At 40.1% G+C, this 20,407-nt stretch overlaps 1 protein-coding gene across 6 annotated transcripts in view; it reads left to right on the top strand.

The window, feature by feature from the left end:
- Positions 1-20,407, top strand: part of DENND4A (DENN domain containing 4A) — a 45,274-nt gene that overhangs the window by 23,571 nt on the left and 1,296 nt on the right. For 5 of the 6 annotated variants that reach the window (XM_042474935.1, XM_042474941.1, XM_042474936.1 and 2 more), the window contains 19 exons: positions 1,654-1,872; positions 2,654-2,799; positions 4,721-4,854; positions 5,748-5,883; positions 8,156-8,362; positions 8,456-8,584; positions 9,373-9,517; positions 9,804-9,920; positions 10,868-11,017; positions 11,283-12,370; positions 13,134-13,335; positions 13,427-13,521; positions 15,186-15,361; positions 15,456-15,602; positions 16,437-16,650; positions 17,451-17,705; positions 18,310-18,427; positions 19,077-19,239; positions 19,565-19,629. In XM_042474935.1, the coding sequence (XP_042330869.1) occupies positions 1,654-1,872; positions 2,654-2,799; positions 4,721-4,854; positions 5,748-5,883; positions 8,156-8,362; positions 8,456-8,584; positions 9,373-9,517; positions 9,804-9,920; positions 10,868-11,017; positions 11,283-12,370; positions 13,134-13,335; positions 13,427-13,521; positions 15,186-15,361; positions 15,456-15,602; positions 16,437-16,650; positions 17,451-17,705; positions 18,310-18,427; positions 19,077-19,239; positions 19,565-19,629 (3,906 nt within the window). The remainder of the gene's footprint in view (positions 1-1,653; positions 1,873-2,653; positions 2,800-4,720; positions 4,855-5,747; positions 5,884-8,155; positions 8,363-8,455; positions 8,585-9,372; positions 9,518-9,803; positions 9,921-10,867; positions 11,018-11,282; positions 12,371-13,133; positions 13,336-13,426; positions 13,522-15,185; positions 15,362-15,455; positions 15,603-16,436; positions 16,651-17,450; positions 17,706-18,309; positions 18,428-19,076; positions 19,240-19,564; positions 19,630-20,407) is intronic. The other variant, XM_042474942.1, reaches the window with a different exon arrangement.

Genomic DNA, 20,407 nt, shown 5'->3' with positions numbered 1-20,407 from the left:
CAGCTGTAGGATTTTTGTTAAGGGCCTCGAGTGTAGAAACAGTGGAAATCCATTTTGAAGTCGAAGGCTTTCATGGCTGGCATCCATGGTTTTTTGTGGGTTTTTCGGGCTATGTGGCCATGTTCTAGAAGATTTTCTTCCTGATGTTTCGCCAGCATCTGTAGCATCTGGCATCTTTAGAGAAGTGGAAATTCATTTTTAGGAATTTTTTAGACAGATACCTTGTGCCTGAAGAGATATTTGTATTGCAGTATCAGTGTTGTAGCTGCCTTTTTCTATTTTCAGATGCCTAATCCCTATGAATATGGCCTTTAATGACAACCACACATGGATTCATGAATGTATTCAATAGGAAACTGCAACTGGGACACCCAAATTTAAATCCCTATTCAGCCATGAAGTTCAGTTGTGACCGTGTTATTTCTTAGCCTAATCTATTTCATGGGATGTTGTGGGGATGAAGTGTTGGGAAAGTCATGTATGCTGCCTTGAGTTCCTTTAGGAAAGGTGGGGTACGAATGCAATAGATAAATACATTTAAATAATTGTGGGCATCTAGCTTAGAGGAGCAAGAGTCTTTGCTGGTCACCTTACTGAAAATGCTCTCCCTGATCAGCCTGTTAAAAATACCCCTGAGACAACTCAGAATGGCTCAAGACCCACGTGCAGAGGGCTAAAATAAAGAAAGTATTGGTGTAGGAGCCGTTCCTGGGGGGATTTGCTCCTAGGCGTACATGATCTCATTAACTCATGCATGCATTTCAAAACCTTATGTGAATTGTCCTTGTGTAGATGTCGATGAGGTTTTGCTCAGACCAATTCTGTCATTGTTCCCATAGCAACCGCTGTGTTCTGCAAATGTGTTTGGGTCATTTGTACGGCTCAGAGACTTATGATTTGCATGCTCTTGTGTCATAGTTAAGAGCTGTTAATTCATTTCTCATTTGAACCATATCTAGAGAACTAGCAAATAAAACTCTCCGTGAGATGGGTTTTGGGTATTATTGACTCTCCATCCTTGTGCCCCTGCATTCTCCTCCTCGTCTTTATATTCTCTGCCTCTCTCCTTTCTACTTGCTCTGCCTCTCTTGGGATGCCATTGCTTTATGTGCTCCAGTATCATAGGGACATCAGTTAACAGAAGGTGTGGTCCCCTCTGGCTGACATTGGCTTAGATGTTCTGATATCCCAGAGAGGTTAGCCAGAGAACCCGGCTAAATACTTCAATTATTGTTGGAAATGTAGGACACAGCTGGAGAGCCGTGACTCTCCAGATGTTACTGGACTGTAATTCCAGTCACCATCAACTATTTGCCATGATAGCTGGGGCTGATGGGAGTTGGAACATCTGGAAGGTCATTGTTGACTTAAGATGTTAAGTCTTTAGTACACGAATACCTGGAACAAATTTAAATAGTAAATAGCAGTATGCTAAGGGCTTTCAAAGAATACAGTGACAGGACAAATCAGTTTATCAGCCTCAGAAATCTTTGAAGGAAATAAACACATGCTCCATATGTTGCAAAGTCATAATTAATGTAGGGGAGTGAGATTGCGAACTTGGCACTGCAATAAACCCTGTAGAATTGAAAGAAAACTGCCAAGTGTAACACTGCTTATGTTTTCATAGTTATATCTTATTTTTATTCACAGTGCAACAAAGACCAAGAGAAGATGCCCTGATGGAGTTGGCCATGAATGACTACGATTTTCAATCAGGGTCAAAGCTGCATCTGTTAGATTTAGAAATCCAGGAAGCATTTCTCTACTTCATGGCCTCTATAATGAAAGGTTACAGGTCATACCTAAGACCTATTACCCAAGCACCTTCTGAAACAGCAACGGACGCAAGCTCCCTCTTTGAACTGCAAGGTAAATGAACAGTCTCTTCAGCTTTCTTGTAATATGCAAGTTGGGGAAAGGGGTGGAAGATGCAAAGGGATTATATTGAAGCAGAAATACATGTTTTAGGAACAGATGTACAAAACCCACCTAGACAGTTTCTGAGATTTTCCTTTAATTTATCCTGAAATTTTCTTACCTTGAAAATTCCTATTTTTGTTTCATTGAGGCTAAATTCAATGTCAAGTCTGGGTTTAGAGCTATCATATATTGCATTAAAAATGTGACAGTCTTGTGTTACATAAAATGATGATGATATGATGATAAGAGTATCAAGTGCACACCTTAGCCGATGTAAAATGTGCAGTTATATTTGGAGATGATTGAAAACAAAGTTGATTTAAGCATCACATGGGAAAATGCCCTTCATATCTGAAATGATTACTTATAAAAGTATTTTGTAGCAGTCTGTGGCCAGGTTTGGATCTGTGTTCCTGGCTTTTTAAACCATAATTTACTAAGTCAGGGCCCACATGATTTCTCCTCACCTTCTGTCTTTATTGGCAGCCTGGTCTAAATGTGGTTTGAATGTGAGTTAAGAGCACATTGTTCATAGAATGCCATGGTTCGCCATGTCAAACGAAAGAGAGAATTATTGCTCAAGTTAACTTGTATTGGCAGGGTGGCAAAGAATGGAAAACAGCAAAATCAGTTATGCAAAGCCAGCATTTCATTCCAGTTTTTAGTAGAATATATGTCCTTTGCTGTCCCTGCCCAACCATGTTCATAATATCTGTACTTTTTTCCACAGGATTCTTAAAAAGCCGCGATCGTTCACATCAGAAGTTTTACACTATGATGACCAAGACACAGATGTTCATTCGTTTCATTGAAGAATGTTCCTTTGTTAGTGATAAAGATGCAAGCCTTGCGTTTTTTGATGACTGTGTAAATAAAGTAAGTGTGCCTGATAATCTTTCTCCACTGCAGAGCAGATGAGTAAAAATGCAGTTGACAAGATTTCTGCTAACTTTAAGCAATTTAAATTGGGTCACTCAGATATTCACTGCTCCCAGAAATTCATGGGAGTGTGCAGTGAGGAGTTCAATCACTTCATGCAGGCGGTTTACCACTGTTACAAATGTGACTCACTGAGGATACAGTCCTTCAGAAGAAGGCTGCTTGGGAGGGGTGATTCCCCCCAGCCACTTCTAGGGGATCCCTTTCTCCAGTTTGTATATGGGGGTCTTGCCTCCATTGAGAAAAAGGCAGGCTTTGCTGCCTTTGTTGAGGTGTCTAGATCTGTTTTCTTGTCTTTTTTAATCCCTGGGCTGTTAGCCTGTAGGGTCCTTAAGGGTTCTGTTTTGTCCCCCATGCCATTTAACTAAGACACAAAACCACAAGGAGAAGTCATCCAGAGTATCGGGGTGTGATGCCATATATATGTGGATGACACCCAACTTTAGTGCTCTTTCCATCCTAATGTGAGGAAACTATCTTGGTCCTAAACAAGTGTCTATCATCAGTAACAAACATATTGCAACTTTTAATCCAGATAAAACAGATGTGCTCCTGGGCAGTCAAAAGGCAGATCACAGAATAGGGGAATAGAGGATTGGAGAATCATCATCATACCCAAATAATTGGATTAGATATCAAAGACTACAGAAGGAAACTAAATCACTAACTCATGATGCTTTCCAGCAAACAGCAATAAGCACTTTTATATCCATATCTGGGATGGGGGTTGGTACCAAATAACAAAGAAGCCATTAGGTTCCTGGCTTCTCCTTGCAGATGTTCTGTTGGAGGAACTCTAATCCAAGAAAGGCAACAGCCGCAACAGGCAAGCCCAGAGATATTTATCTGAGATAGGTCTGAGACCACAAATGTAAAAATGAAGTGTAAGAGGCAGCAACTATATTGTGATGCTGCTCCTGTATACCTTGCACTGTGTTTATCTAATTGCTTTTGATACCAAAGATTGGCTTCTCCCAGAACTGAAGGGCAGTGGCAACCAGGGGAATGGCATTTTTACAACGGCTGCTCAATCTCAAAATGTGTCCTTGAAATTTCTGTAAACGGCAGAAATGTTCTGAAGATGGTGACATTCATTTTTACAAGCATACCCTTGAGGCAATTGCTGCAAACATAAAAGAATAAGTCACACACCTGAGAGGAATAGGGCAACTGTGAAATTGGAGCATTTTCCTTGTGTCCTAGGAAGGTGGACAGCTCCCCAAAGTGCTGCTTTATTGATTTCAGTCAGTTTCCCTGTGAGCAGAAGTGTGTTCCTGTGTCAGGCAGTCTGCACTCACATAGGCTATGGTGAAAAATGGGCTGTTCAGAAACTGGTGGTTTGTTCTCTGAAGGTAAATGGTCTGGCAGATTAACTAAACACTATGCATTATATTTATAGTATAAATATACACAAATAAATCTGCTTATTTAATAAATAAGCATGGCACTGTTTCTGAAATGGTTGAAAAACATTATTCATTGGAAAACCTAGTACTGAATTATTTGCAAGAGAACCCTCTGAAGTCAATATGGGGTTATTATATAAAAGGAGTGTGTTTTGAAACTGCAGGTGTCTTTTGAAAGAAGCATGTTGAAAACAACATGTCATCTTTATATTGAATTTCTAAAGTTGCTTACAGAAGTCCAAGGCACAGAATTGTCTCCTTTCATTTTTAAGAGATTAGAAGGGAGAAAAATGGCAGACAGAGACAGTCAGTTAAGAGGGAACAGCATCTGTGTCTCTTATATGTACCTCTGACAACTCTTTTCACATTCTCTGCTTCCCAACCAGTTCTTCAACAGGCTCAAATATAATGCTTTGAAGAATAATAATAAATTTTAAATCCATTTTATGCAGGTTGATACGGATAGGACTGGTGAGGCACGGCTTATGGAACTTGATGAGTCCTACAGGAGTGAGCACACTGTTTTCATAACTCCTCCTGAGATTCCTCACCTTCCCAATGGAGAAGAGCTTCCATCACAGTACAGGTAACCCTTGGAGCACTGCAAAACCTTGGGGGAATGGTGGTTCTTCTGTTGTCTTAGCAGCAACATATGTCACACCTGTGCCTTTGGAAATCCTTCCATGGAGTCATCTTTTATATCTCTTTAAGAACTAAAGAGGAGAAAAGCCATCTTTTGTATCCCATTAAAACCTAAAGAGATTTCTTGTTTTGCGGTATGTTTTAGCTTCTTGTAGTATCAGGTGATTAGGATAAAAATGCACGCAATGAATTTAGTAATTACAAGTGTCAGACAAGGTTATTTCAACAGGATGCTTGTTTTGCCTTCCTGAACATCCATTTTTAATCCAGCAACTTAATTTTCTCTTTCAAATGAATTTACAGGTTAGTATTGATTTTTAGAGGTTTCTGATCCTGCTTTGTTCATTAGAAACTAAATCAGCTTTACAGACGTTCCTTGCATAAGTACAATCAATACTAATAATGTTGTAAATCTAGTGGAATAGAGTGCTTTAAAACAAATATTAGTTAAATACTTAGCTTGTAGTAAACACACAGAGGTTTGGTCATCATGTAATGTACCTGAAGGACCATTCTAAGAAAAGGGTGGCAAGGCCACAGACCATTCCTGCTAAACTGCTACCATTGCCAAGCCCACGCTCAGTGGCCCTTGGTATCTGCTGGGATTTGGTTCCAGGACCCCCACCAAAATCCATGGATGTTCAAGTCCCATTAAATATGATGGATAGTAAAATGGTGTCCCTTATATAAAATGGCAAAATCAAGGTTTGCTAACTGTTCTTACCATGCAGAAGTGCCAGGTACTTAGGATCCCAGAACAGTGTGATGGCTCTGAGGCCTCAAGATAATGTGGGCTGTAAGTCAATAAAATAAGACAGGGCCTCTCTTTTTCTTCAGTTACAATGGGTTTCCTGTGCTGAGGCAAGATTTATTTGAACATCCTGTGGGACTTCTGACAATCCGAAACAACAAATTATCTTCGAAAGCCAGCAGCCCCAACAGCCCACTGCCAATGTTCAGGAGAACAAAACAGGTACGACTTAGTAAGCGTGTTGCACCTTTCGTTGTTCAGACATCTGTGTTGCCTGGATTTTCTGTCTCTTATGGCGTTGCGAAAAACATTTCACTTGTCTCTTCCTGTGACTTTGGGGAATTCTGGTGGATTGCGTCTACCAGAAAACTGGATGCCACATTTCTGGCAGCTTTTGAGTAAATCCAGTTCAGTTACAGAATCTCACCTCCTGTGAGGATTTGGGCTGGAGTGCTTCTCAGACAGCGGCCCATCAAAGCATGACAGCAAAGAGCTTTCGAAACTCAGGAGAGCTAAATAGCATGATCCAGGATGGCAAATTTCATCTATTGTTCAAAGGAAGAGGAGGAAAAAAGTCAAAACCCACAGTGGATGTGCCTAGAATAGCACTTAGCATTTTAGTTGAATTGAAGAAAACATTCAGACCACACACGTTTAATGAAATAAGAGCAAATATTGTGTACAATTATGGGATGCCTTCTTTTAACAATGGCATTGTTTTGAAAACAAAAAGAAATGATTGACATACCAGTAGCCTTGTAGCAATCCAGAATTACAGATTTCTCTTGCATACGGGCATTGCAGGAATAATTATTCCAGTGTTCAAGTGCTCTATAAAGCTTTGTCTCTCGATAGCATGTACTTAGATTGAGTGCCTCTCCTGAATTCTAAAGAGGAATTCATCCTCCCTGGAGGCTCTGAACTATAATTTAATCTCACGGTTTTTTCTCTTTCTTTCCTGCTGCTGTTCATAGCAGTTGTTGCCCAGCTACTAGAATTAGCCCTATTACATCACTAAGGCTGCACTTCTGTACTGATTCATCTGGGAATGAGCCTCTGTGAGATTTATTCTGGGCAAATGCACACTTTATTGCACTGTGAGTCCTTTTCAAAGCCATTTCTTCCACAGTGTGCATCTTCTTCCTCATAGCATGTCTTCCTAGATAACTTCTTTTTTCTACTGCCCTTATGAATTAATATATTTATGGGGTTCTTGTTGTTGTTGTTCTCCCCACTTAGTCCTTGTTAATTTTTTGGGAGCTTTATGTAGTGCCTGCATTGTATCAATGAATTCTTATTTGCCCAGAATAAATTAGGGTGGTCAAGAATCTAATGTGGGTACCCCTGTGGTCACAGTTACATAGCATTATTTTTCTTTTTTCACTTATAGTCCAATTTTATGTCTCTTTGAGGTTTGCTTATTCCAGCATTCTGGACATGTTGAATGGCCACAGAGATATTTCCAAGAGATGAAAACATAGCACTTTTCCATTGTTGCTCCACAGCAGGTGGAACTCAGAGCCATACTACCTCTCACCCTGGCGGCCATCAACATTTGCAGTCATTTGACAGACTTATCTTGCATGAAATTGTTTCATTTTAAAACCATCTAAGGTGAGAGTTGGTCACTACTCACCGTAACTCATGTCAAGAATTAGATACTCCATTGGAAAGCAGTTTATCATCATTTTCTTCCCTATGGATTGCTGGAGGCATCTTTTCTGGCAGCGGTGGCTGCAGCTGAAAGCAGAGTTAACATCTGGCTTGGATAGTTAAATCACTTGGCCTTATTTATTTTTTCCTCTGAACAAAACTTGGCATGTAGGAATGATGCGATGCGCCCACACAGTGCTTTAATTAACGAACATTATTTTCAGCACCTGCTGGTTGCACAGCAAGCATAACGAACCAGCAGCTCATCATTATTTTCTATAGATCTCCTCTTGTTCAGCATTCACATAGCATCACCTTGACTTTTATCTTATCTGTCTTGTGGTTTGGGCAACCATTGAAAGGAACCTATTTTCCTCTCTAATGGACTTCACATTCTGCTGCCTTTCAGATGAATATTTACGTTCTGTAGTTGTAATACTGCCATGCCGTCACCCTGTAATGATTTCACCAGAGAACCGTTTGCATTTCAGGGTTTTTAAAAAATGCTATTAGTAGAATTAGTCATCTTTGTGTCTTCTCAGTTATAAGCAAAAACATCAGTTTAGTTTATGTTAGAAATGATGCAATACTGTACTATAATTAACTTGAAAGTCAGAGCTGACTGCTTTGATAGGCAGGTAGAGTTGTTTATTAGTGAATAAGAGGCCTAAAGAGCCAAAGCATAGACGTCCCTTAGTAAGCAGACAAGTTAACTGAAAACCTTTACAGAAATAATTAATGATGGAACTCTGCCCTGCCCTTTTCTTCCTTTTTTAGGCCCATGTATTATTTCAAAGGTGTAACTATCTCTGAGTGTGTTGTTTTCCATGTATCTTTGCAGGAAATCAAGTCAGCCCATAAGATAGCTAAAAGATACTCCTCCATCCCTCAGATGTGGTCCCGGTGTTTGCTGCGCCACTGTTATGGCTTATGGTTTATCTGTCTCCCTGCCTATGTTAAAGTCTGCCATTCCAAAGTAAGAGCTTTGAGAACAGCCTATGATGTGCTGCGGAAAATGCATGCTAAAAAGATTGACCCACCTGATGAGGTACATGGCTATTTGTGCTGGTCCATGACACCATTATAATATATGTCCACTTCTTGAGAGCGAGACACTAACAAAAACACTCTCCCTTTTCAGGTATGCTACCGGGTGTTGATGCAGTTGTGCGGACAATATGGGCAGCCTGTGTTAGCTGTGAGAGTCCTATTTGAAATGAAAAAGGCTGGAGTTGACCCTAATGCCATTACATATGGTTATTATAATAAGGTAAATAAAATATACAGGATGCAGTTGTTGCTAACGATAGGAAAGCATTTCATTGCATACTTTGTTAAGGTAGCTTATTGCCCCCCGATTTTCATTCAGTGACTAATTCACCAGAAATGTAAAGCATGCACTTTGCTCACAAATTTTTGACATTGAACACATTGAAGTGCCATAACCATCAGTCTGAACCTACAATGCTCTTTGGAAATGCTGTCGTTGTTTTTAAAAGTGTTGATTTGAAGCAATGACAGTAGAGAGAGAATGTTTAACTCTTCTCCCCTGCATCATATTCCCAACCCAAAACACCTCCTCTGAAATTCTGTTAGCTCTATTAGGTAAGGGATAGTAGTATAAACACAATGCATCCACTTAGACTACAGGTTGGAACTCCCATTAACTGCTTCTTGTAGCGAAGCCTTTCAGAAAACAAGACAAAAGCTTCATCAAATCAATGTGCCATATCAGTAAGGTAACAGTGCTTTTGTGCTGCTTCAGCAGCTAATGGCCAGATGTGATATTTCCTAATATTTGGTCTAAAATGCAGTGATACAGGCTGATGACCACAACTGATGTCTTTAAAAAATGAGAAGCAGACCAGAATGCTGAATATAATTAGAGATGCCAGAAACTCAAATCCTAATTTAGTCATCCTAATAAATTTCTTGAGGTCGAAGCAGTATCTCTCATCCTCACCTGATTATTTTAATTCAGAATGGAATAATCAAGGCTGGCCTTCCCTCCAGATGCATGAGTTTGTGTAGCTAAAATTCCACTTCATGTTGTTACAGGCTGTTTTGGAAAGCACCTGGCCATCAAGCAATCGAAGTGGCTATTTTCTGTGGACAAAGATAAGAAATGTCGTCTTAGGTATAGCACAGTTCAAAAGAGTTCTAAGGAAGCAGCCTGCAAATGGCATCCACAAAGCTCTTTCTGGTAAAGTATTCATACACGTCTTATAGTTGGTAATTGTGTGTGTGTGTGTGTTGTGTGCCTAAATGTAGTGGGTCAGAGAGAAAGATCATCAGAATCAGAGCCAAGGAAAGCTATTTTTAATTTATTTTTCTTACCTACCCTTGGTTGCTGCTTTTTTCAGAAATCAATATTTCACCGTTTCTTTATTTCCACTGGAAACCTGCTAATAACAAATTAAGTTTTTGCAAAATGGCAAATTGAGGTGAAGAAGCAAAAAATTTCTTGTGTTGTTTTTGTATGATGATAGGAGAGCATTCGGATCTCTTATACAGACTGTCTAAAGAAGCAGTTAAGCAAGGGAAAGCACCTGTTCAGAAGGATGGCGAACAAAAAGAAGAGAAAAAGGAGAGTGACTCCAGTTCTTGTACGTAACAAATCTTGACACTTGTCATGCTGTCTGTGCTTTGTTCCTCAACATCAAAACTGGGTTTATTTTACATTTTAGCAGAATTCCCAAACTCCGGTCCTCCAGGTATTTTGAACTTCAGCTCCCAGAAACCTCAGCTACCTTGTCTGATAATGAGGGATTCTGGGAGCTGGAGTCTAAAACACCTGGAAGACCAGAGTTTGGGAACCACTGCACTACATAATGAAGATTTATTCATTTATTATATCCTTTATTTCTTCTAGCATGGGATTTAAGGCAGCTTACAACCATTTAGAAACACTTAAAAGTTTTTTCAGTGTTCATTGAAGAAAAATAAACACTGCAGAAATAGCAAAACTACTGTGTTTTCACATAATAAATTGACATTTATATTAAGTGGTAGCAGCACAGGAGCTTCTAGTCTTATTATGGTTACTTAAGCCAAAAATGAAAAACCTGATAGGTGAAAGCATAGATTTCTTGCGCTTCTGGGAAGAGTGTGAAGACTTTGTAGCTCAGTTGTATAAGTGATAAGAGTAACCAGATAATGAAGGGAGTATCTAAAGCAATGTTAATACAGTTGGGGCTAGGAGAGAAGACGTTTCCTTTCTCTCCCACTGTTTTCATCTCCCACTGAGTGTTCTTATCATGTATGCTCACTGCTTTCAGTTGTGGCAGGTGTACTGTTTCAAGTCTTAGCATTAATAGTATCTTAGCATATCCACAAGCGCAATGTATTGTATAGAAGCATCTATAATAAGATACCAGCCACCGGCATAACAGCAAAAAAGAGTGATATCTACAGGGTTTCAAATGGTTGTCTTAATCCTGGCTTTTTGATACCTTATATTAAGCAGAAATGACCTGCAGTTAATTGATGTTTTCAAGTATTATTAAGAGCAGTTCGGTTCCTGATATTCTCTATGTATCTTGTCTGTATACAGTATCTGAGATAGAGAGTGGAAAGGGAAGTGGTGACTGCCTTCATGCATTAAATTATCAGAATTCCAATAGTGCTAAGACTGCTTCAAGGATTGTTCGTATTAGTGATAAAATTGGCAAAGTAACAGATGCAGCAGGAGATATCAGTACAGGTGAGTTGATATGCTTGAACGTTTGTTCTTACTACATAGTGGGTTTTTAAAAAAACTTTTATTTTTACCCATTTTCTGTCAGAAAGCATCCCCATTATATGCATTCATTCATACAATGGCTATGTATTTCTAATCCCTGAATAGTTTACCTGTAAATATAGTACAAAATACTGAACTCTCCATACTCTTGTCATGTTGAGAAAAAAGTATGCATACCTTATTGGGCTTTATGGCAAGTTCTTACCTGTGTGCTTTTCCCTCTCAGAAAGCTCGGCAGGATTGCTCTTCTCGTCCTTTGAGGGTATCAACAAAACGAGAGTTACTAAAGTTGTAAACTTAAGAAGCAAGCATTTAAATGCAGCTGAAATAGAACGCAAACGGATAGTTTGGAGAAACAGGAACCGCAACCTGAGCGGAGATGCTCTGATAGAACTCATGAAAAATCAAATTAACCATGAAGTAAGTCCTGAAGAGATTGTTGAAAAACTAGGAGTCGATGCGAAAATCCTTTCTAAAGTGTTTGAGAGGAGAATAAGGCCAAAGACTCTCAATATCAGGCAGTCTTCTTTGGAACCCATTAAGAGAGGGAACCTGGAGAGGGAATCTAGTGATGAGGATGCCCCCTACGAGAATTGTTTTGTGGACAAAATGGAGTCTCCAGTTATATTCGATTTGGAAGATTTGGATAATGAACCTGTCTCCGTGAAAACTGTGAAACTATTGCATAAAAAGCCAAAGAGGATTCAGCGCGCCATCAGCTTTCCAGTCAAGCCCATTGAGAAAACTGATGTTGAAACAGGATTTGATCCACTCTCCTTGCTGGCTGCTGAGATAGGACCGCAGGAAGAGGATGAAGAGGATAGCAAAAGTGTCTCAACCCCATCTGCAAGGCGAGATTTGGCCGAAGAAATAGAGATGTATATGAACAACATGAGCAGTCCCTTATCGAGCCGTGCACCAAGCTTAGATCTGCAAAAAGCATACCATGACAAGAACACTATTAAAAAGAGCCCAACGTTTGCTCAGCCATGTCGGCGATCTAGCCTTCCTCCAAACTCACCCAGACCAATGAGCCTTACTAAATCCAAAAGCTATCATGCCAAAAATGAAGAAAAGGTAAGGGAAAGACTTTGGTCCTCGCCAGTGTTCTCCCCGAATAATCTTTCACGGGGACAGTCTCAGGATATGGCCAGTGCAGTAATGCTTGCTTCTCCAACTGCGTTCAATTTGGATACACTCCTAACACCCACCTTTGATGTCCTGAAGAACAGCATGTTTTCTGCAGGGAAAGGGGTTGCAGAGAAGGCCAGCAAGTGGTACTCAAAGTTTGCTACATATGCGTCGTCGTCAAAGGTATGGCTCATAAATCATTGTTATTTAAGGAACAAAATGCTTCAAGAAAGTTTCAGGCCCTGAGTGCTGCTCTTCACTTTATACAGTCTGCCTCACATGACATCAGTGTTATAATAAGAAGAGGATGGTCTTTACTCTTGCAAAAGATTTCTATTAGAATTCTTTAGCTTGATATAGAATTGGTAGCTTTACAGTGCCAGAAACTTAATGCCGCCATTAGTGGATTATACTAAAAATGAATGACTTTGGCAGAAGTGTTGAAGTCTCATTTGTTTCAATACCAGAGCAGCTCTAGTGGGAATGTATATACATATGTTTTTTTATCACTGCAAGCCAACAGAATGTTTTAGAGTGACAAAAATCTGTGTATATATGGGAATCTCATGGTTTGAGAACCGTTGAGAAATAAGGAAACACTACCTAAATTAGTAAGTCTATTTTTTTTTCCTGGGAGATTCTAAAAGGAAGGGAAAACCATGATTTTGTCAATCATAGAGCAGCGTTTCTATTAATGTATGCTAAGATATAAGTTCTGGGAAGTAGAATCTAGGCCTCTGTGTAATAAAGTCTGAACTGAGCACTGAACATTTCCCTATAATTAATGATAGTGAATTTTGATGATCAGAACTGGCAGGAATTTTGCTCCTGAGTGAGGCTTGATTCAACAGGGCCATTGAACTGGCTGTCACTGAACTCCATGGTGCCACTGCTTCTTCCAAATACTTTTTGTTGACAAAGAAATGGTCTTTGTTTTTGTCCTCAGGATCAAAATTCAGACCGGGCGAGCATTTCATCCCTGGGAGCCCTAGATTCAGAATCTACCTCTCTGACAGATGAAGAAGTCTGCAATGATTTTGACAGTAACTCTTCTCCTCAAGAGAATACCTCCTCTGTGTTAAAAGGGATTGGTTTGAGCAGGACAAGTCTCGAGAGTTCAGCTTCCAACAATGGCTCATCAAAGCGTGGTAAGTGACGTTTACACGATTACTCGGATTTTATTTCCTCATCCTTAAATACTTGCAGTGCTTTCTAATGGTTTTAATGCTTGCTTTTTAGGCTCTCTTTCAAAGTTTCCTTTGCCGGACAGATCAGAGCTGGTATCATCTTGCAGCACAAGCAGTACAAGTGTGTTCCAGAATTATGCATTGGAGGTATGGTATTTTAATTTTTTTTAAATAGCATGTTTATTATAACAGGGAAAGACCAGCAAAAAGAATGGTTTACATGTTTTCCAGTTCTACCTTTCCCTTTAAATAGTAATTACTATAGGATAGGCTATCTCAGCCTACTATGCATGAGATGAGGATGGTAATTCCATAATCCCCAGCCTCTATTGCCATTTGAAGGGCATCCGGTTGAGGATAGCTGCTTTCAGATGCAATATAAATCCAGATGACCTTTTCCTTAATAAACTAAAATTCCAATATTAATAGAAGTACACTTTTGCCAGTTACTTCTATTACTCTTCCAAATGAACCCCCTTAACACTTAATTAATGCTAACAAATGAGCAATCATTGATACCTAGTGATAGTCCGCTGAGAGGAGGATCTGGCTAATCAATCTGAAATGTGTTTGTCAGTTCTATAAAGATATTAATTTAGCTGCTAATTTGTTGACATTAGGGTGCATCAGAATCCTCAGGGCTGCTTTTTCTTCTGGTGAGGAAACTAATTAATTTTTAGTGTCAGGGAAGAGTGTCCTTGACACAATTCACTAAAGACTACAGAACTGTGTAGAAACGTATGAAAGTACGCAAAGGTCAGCAGGAGAGAATTAATTCTCTGGGTTTGAAAATTAGGCCACCAGCAGAGAGGGAGGGAGAAGGCGCATAATATGGATTTGGCTGCTATCTTGAAGCACCTTGGAATGAGCAGCATCTTGGTTTTTTGTGGGTTCAGTCTGAACTCAAACTGTTTTTTCCTAGGTCCATACGCTTTAATTGGCTTAATTAGCTGAACCGTCGGCTATAGTTGTAATTGGTTTAATTGGCAAGGGGCAATTTTTGTTAGTGAAACTGAAATTTAAGTGCACGCTTGTTTGCTTTCAGAGGCTCTTTTAATTCTGGTGTGTGATAGGAAATGAAAAATGATCAGTTAAAGAAGCAAATGTGTTTGCAGACATTACTGACCTGCAAAAAAACAGTAACCTTTCCTTAAACACTCACACACACACACACATATACACACACACGTATGTTCGCTAGAACAAGATGTTTGATATGTACAGTGGTACCTCGGGATACGAAATACCCAGGTTACGAAATTTTCGGGATATGAAAAAATCCCATAGGGAATTATTGTTTCGGGTTACGAATGTTTTTTCGGGTTACGAAAAAACTTTTGGTGCTTTTTTCGGCTTTTTCGCACGGAATCGCGGCTTTTCCCCATTAGCGCCTATGGCAATTCGGCTTACAAAGGCTTTTCGGGTTACGAAAGCGGCCGCATTACGAATTAATTTCGTAACCCGAGGCACCACTGTAATGTCCTTTCACAAAGGCATTGTGGAAGAAATGATGACCAAAGTGCACTAGGAGTGTTGCCACTACTTCATGAAGCAACAAAATGTCTGCATGCTTGTAAAGAGAGAGGAACCTCTGTTGTCAGCAGTTCAAAGTATGATTCCAGTGTCCTTTATATCTGCAAGAATTCATCCAACCCATCCCTGAAAATGGAGAAGAATATTTTCCATTTTTGCAGCCAGTGAATGGGGTTATTTGTATGACTTCAGTTAAACCTCTTTTCTGTGGTATATTATTGCCCTCACTAGTGAGATCAAAATTAATGCCAAGGGCTTAAAATAAGTGCTTCTCATAGGTCCTCATCTCAAGTTGTTCACGGTGTCGGACGTGTGACTGCCTTGTACACGACGAAGAGATCATGGCAGGCTGGACTGCTGATGATTCCAACCTTAACACAACCTGCCCTTTCTGTGGGAACCTATTCTTGCCCTTCCTGAACATTGAAATCAGAGATCTCCGTGGGCCGGGAAGGTAACTGATTATCTTTCATTGGACTCTTTCTTGTATCATTTCTGTATCCTTGTTTTTAAAACATCTTTTTGTCACATGAACTTCTTTACTTTAGATATTTCCTGAAGTCCAGTCCATCTTCAGAGAACATGCAGCTTCCGTTATCTTTTACAAACCAGACGGGAAAGTCTTGCTCCTCTGATCCCATTTCAGGATTTACTGCCTCCCTAGTACCCACTCATGATAACTTGCATTCAAATAGGTAAATGCAACACATCCTGTAACTTGGGGTGTATCTACACTGTAGAAATAATGCTGTTTGACAACACTTTAAGTGCTGTAGATGAGTAATGAGGATTATAGGAGGTACAGAGAACAAAACAAAAATGAGGAAAGATTGAGGGAGTTGGGCATGTTCAGCCTGGTGAAGGTGTGACATGATCATACTCTTTAAATACCTCAAAGGCTGTCACAGAGAGGTTCTCTGCTGCCTCAGAACTAGATCTAATGGTTTTAAGAGGGTATATTTCGATTGAACATTAGAAATAATGAGACCAGCTGAGTGATTTGGCAATGAGATCAGTTGCCTAGAAGAGTGGTGAGGTCTCCTTCTCTGGATGCTTTCAAAGAGGCTGGACAGCTACCTGCTAAGAACGCAATAGCTGGAGAGCCTGCCTGAGTAGAGAGTTGGACCCAGTGGCCCATGAGGCCCCTTTAAACTGTATGATTATATGATAAGATGTTGTACTGTATTGGAAAGACTTGAGCCTCATCCCACCAGGCAAATCTGAGGTAGGGTAGGAGGTGATTTAGAATAAGAAAATGCATATCGCCATCAAAAAGGCAAACGAGACTTTAAAACACTTAATGATAGAAACCAGTTTGAGATTAGCATTGCTAAATATTATGAACTGATATTTTATTAAACATCATTTATTCATTATTAATTAGCAGCAGCATGGTAATAATTTTTAGGCAAAGCAAGGATGTAGGAGAAATGGGGAGGAGGTTTTCAGGAAATCTTTGAGTAGAGGAGGAAGAAAGAGAGTATGTATTTCTGTTAGATGGAATTAAAATGGAACAAATCTTTTTACAGCTGCAAGTCTAAACAGTCTGACACCAGCTGTACCAGGGGCATCCAGATCTCTTCTCGAAGAAAAGAGAATACAGTTAGCACTGAACACAACAGCCACCCGCTGTCAAGAAGCATCAGTACATCCAGTCCACTGGAAACAGAGGAAACAGAGAGCCACAAACACAACCATGTGGTTCCCACAGGGAGCCTGCCTACCACTTTGCAAGGGACACCTGTGAGTAGATGGGTCTTCTTTCCCAAACTTTGGCGCGTTACAGACAGGCCTAAGAGGCGCCGTCCTTGCGCTGCGATTACGCACGAGGGGCGGCGCTTCCGGACGCACCTTGCCCCTCGCGCGTAACCGATACGTCAAGATAGCAGCGCCCTATACAGATGGGCGCCGCCATCTTGGTAGCGATGCTCTGGCGTCCGCACGTCCCTACCCAGAAGAGACATTGCGAGTGCGCGCTTTGGCACTTGCGACGTCTCTTCCGGATTGCCGGAAGGAGTGCTATTTTTTGCGCTCCTTTTTTGCAGCGCAGAGGAGTCGCGCAGTTTGGCTGCTGCGGCTCCTCCACGCTGCAACCGGCAGCGGCCTGAGACCGCCCCTTTTGGGCAGTCTGAACGGGCCTTTGAATCTGAAACCTGTAAAGCATGATTGGCGTTGTAGGAGTGGTGCAAATCAAGTAGCTGAACAATTATCAAGGGAAAGATCTCCTGATTATGTTTAATTGCACTTTGGAGAACTTTGTGATTCCAGAGTTTGATGTTGTCATTCACATACTACTATATTTGTTTATTTTAAATATTTTAATGTCAGCCATTTGAAAGGCATTTTTAAGCAAACCATAAAAAGGGCAATTCTACAATGACTGTAGACCCAAGTTAGACAATATTCAAGATAATCATGTCAGAAAGCCTTGAGTGAAAGTAAATGGATATAGAAATGTCTTTGCCTGGCACCCTGAACCTCCAGACAAAATCTTAGTAGACAATAATAATGATCCTACTTCTTTTATTGTATTTGTACACCAGGATCCTCTGGGAATAGAGTGGCACTTACCCAGCCCAGAGCCTATAACTGTTCCTTACCTGAGTCCTCTGGTTGTATGGAAGGAGCTTGAAAGTTTATTAGAGAACGAAGGGGACCATGCTATCACAGTGGCAGACTTTGTGGACCACCATCCCATTGTGTTCTGGAATCTAGTGTGGTATTTCCGACGCCTGGACTTACCCAGTAACTTACCAGGATTAATACTGTCCTCTGAGCACTGCAATAAGAATTCAAAGGTAAGAGAAAATGAGCTTCATTGACTGTACGACATCTAGTTTGTTTTAATGTCTACATATATCCTCCTCCCCCTATTCCCACCCTTTCTCAGTGAAGCCCATTGCGGTTTACTTTTTAGAAGCCATTGACATGATTACCTTGTATGACTTGTCTAAATTGACACTTAACACTAGACCCAGCTTACCCATATCTTTAAATATCCTCCTCCTTTCATTCACTTTTCTTGATATTGAAAGTACAACACTGAATATTATAATACGATGGGGTACAGCATACTCTTGGCAAGAGGTGTCACTGAAATCTGATGGATAATTCCACCTAAAACAGACTATTACACTCAAACCATTTTGGCCACATTGGAGAAGGAAGAATTGGGGAGTAAAGGATAAAGCTAAAGAACAGCAGAGATCAGGAGATATTAGTAAAGGTTGGAATAGGAACCTAGTTTTTTAAAAATCCATCCTCGTGAAGTAATTGCTGAACTGTGCTCTCTTTCTCTTTATATGTATGTATGCATATGTTAGATAAAATAGGTGTGCTGATATGCTGTAGTTTCTTGTAGCTATATGTACAGACTTATTTTTTTGTGTTCTCCCCATTCAGATTCCAAGAAATTGTATCTTGGAGGACAGCAAGTATGTTCTCATCCAGATGTTGTGGGACAACATGAAGTTACACAAAGATCTGGGGCAACCTCTGTACATTTTGTGGAATGCACAAAGTAAGTTGCCTATATTCATTCTGGAAGGTTTTTTTGCATATTGAAAATCATTCCCACCACTGTCAGCAGTCTCTTGAACTGATGGGCAATGAGAATTTTAATCATGGCATTTTCTGTGTCTTGCAGGTCAAAACCATACTCTTGTGTTTGAGAGTGAGTGTTACACTCTGTCCTGTTAAGGCTGATTTATTTATTTTTAATCCAGTTTTATCCCCCCCCCCTTTTGTGTGTGTGTGTGTGTGTGTGTGTTTTATGCGGTGGCTTGTCGCTTACAACATACTGCTTGAGTACGTATTTAATTTTTGGGCTGTTTTTGTTCTGTGTGTGAATCCTTGCTCAGTTAAAGTTCCTTTGAGTCAATCCACTGGAGTTATTCTAATTATTTGCTTTCTTGGAGAAATTGTTCATAATACCTAGAATTAGCCTTTTCTTTGCAGCTGTTGTGCTCTATGGATTATAACTCCCCTTTTATGGCTTTGTTGTGCTTACTTTTTGTTCTCTTTTATCCTAAATCATTCACCATGAGATTTGTGTTACATTTTAAGAACCAGAATAAAATCTGTTCCTTTTTAACCTATAACTTGTTTTTTTCCCTGCCTTTGTTACTGTTTTGTTTCCTTCTTGACTATTTGACTTTTCTCTTTCCCAGCTCAAAAGTACCCCATGGTTCGCTTGCTGCAGAAGGATGATAGTTCATTTAACCAGGAACATTTAAGGAGCATGGTGAAGAGCATTAAGATGAATGATGTCTATGGACCGATGAGTCAAATCCTGGAGAGACTTAACAGATTTCCACAGATTAAGAGGCAAAGGTAAATGAGTGAGTTCGAAAGAGCCTGCGGTTTAAGGCAGAAAGGTATTTGCTCTGTAGGGTGGGTCCAGATGGAGGGTGTTTAACATGACAAATCAAGGTAGACATATGAAAGCCACGATAAAAATCTTTTTGGCTAAAATTACTCACTGCTTCCTTCAGAAATGAAATTAGCAAAGAAATTTACACCTGTCCCCAACTGCAAAGGACAGAAAATGGGACAGGAAAAGTACAAAAAGTACAGTGCCTAACGTTAACGTGTAATTTCATATAACTGAATTAAAATGCCAGTCTTTAAAATAAATGCTTTTCCATTCTCTTTTTAGGAGCCTTTATAGAGAGATCTTGTTTCTCTCTCTCGTTGCTCTCGGAAGAGACAATATCGATATAGGTAAGCTACGTATCCATAGAGTTAATCACCGCAAACTGTTGCTTCATAAGCGATAAATAATATTTGCATTTTGAAGCCTCTTTTAAAATCCTGATGCAAAAGGTCTTTTTCCTCGGTCTAGAAAATTTACAGTAATGGTTGGAAAGCTACATTTGGACTCATTGGGTTGTTTTTGTACTACATCCAGCTGTGAGAGTGATCATTTGATCAGGGAAAAAGCATGAACACTGGAGGTGTCTAAACTTTCTCAACTACACTGTTTCTCTGATCTGTATCAGTGGAGTTTGGACAGCTTTCAAAGGTGGAGGTGCTTTAGATGGAGAAAAAGGTTAAAGGCTACTGGGCCTTCTGCCAATTCCTTGGTCAAATTAGTGCCGCAGAAATACTACTGTCCTTAAACTGGGATACTCCTTATGCCTATTCCTTTGCTATAGTGTATACCGTATATACTCAACTATAAGTTGACCTTGTGTATAAGTTGAGGGCAAAACTTAGGGGCATGTAAATGAAGGATGTAAAGGATGAAGCAAAGGGAAAACAACGCCAAAGAACTTACAAAATTCCCCTAGACATCACTGTTTGTCCTCATAAGGTTGGATGGATGAGCGACTGGAAAGAGGGAAGTGCTTTCAGGACAGATTAAACGCTTGCCTTTCACCAGAGGATGATTTTATGGTGCTTTCTGCACTGCCATTTGGGACGTCCGGAGGACGTCCCATTTTAAAAAAGGGGCGTCTCTTTTAGACGCCCCATGGCCTAGTACGGACTCCGTCCGTAC

The sequence above is a fragment of the Sceloporus undulatus genome, chromosome 6 (genome assembly GCF_019175285.1).
Source record: "Sceloporus undulatus isolate JIND9_A2432 ecotype Alabama chromosome 6, SceUnd_v1.1, whole genome shotgun sequence".
Taxonomy (NCBI): domain Eukaryota; kingdom Metazoa; phylum Chordata; class Lepidosauria; order Squamata; family Phrynosomatidae; genus Sceloporus; species Sceloporus undulatus.
This window is presented reverse-complemented; position numbering and strand designations above follow the sequence as displayed.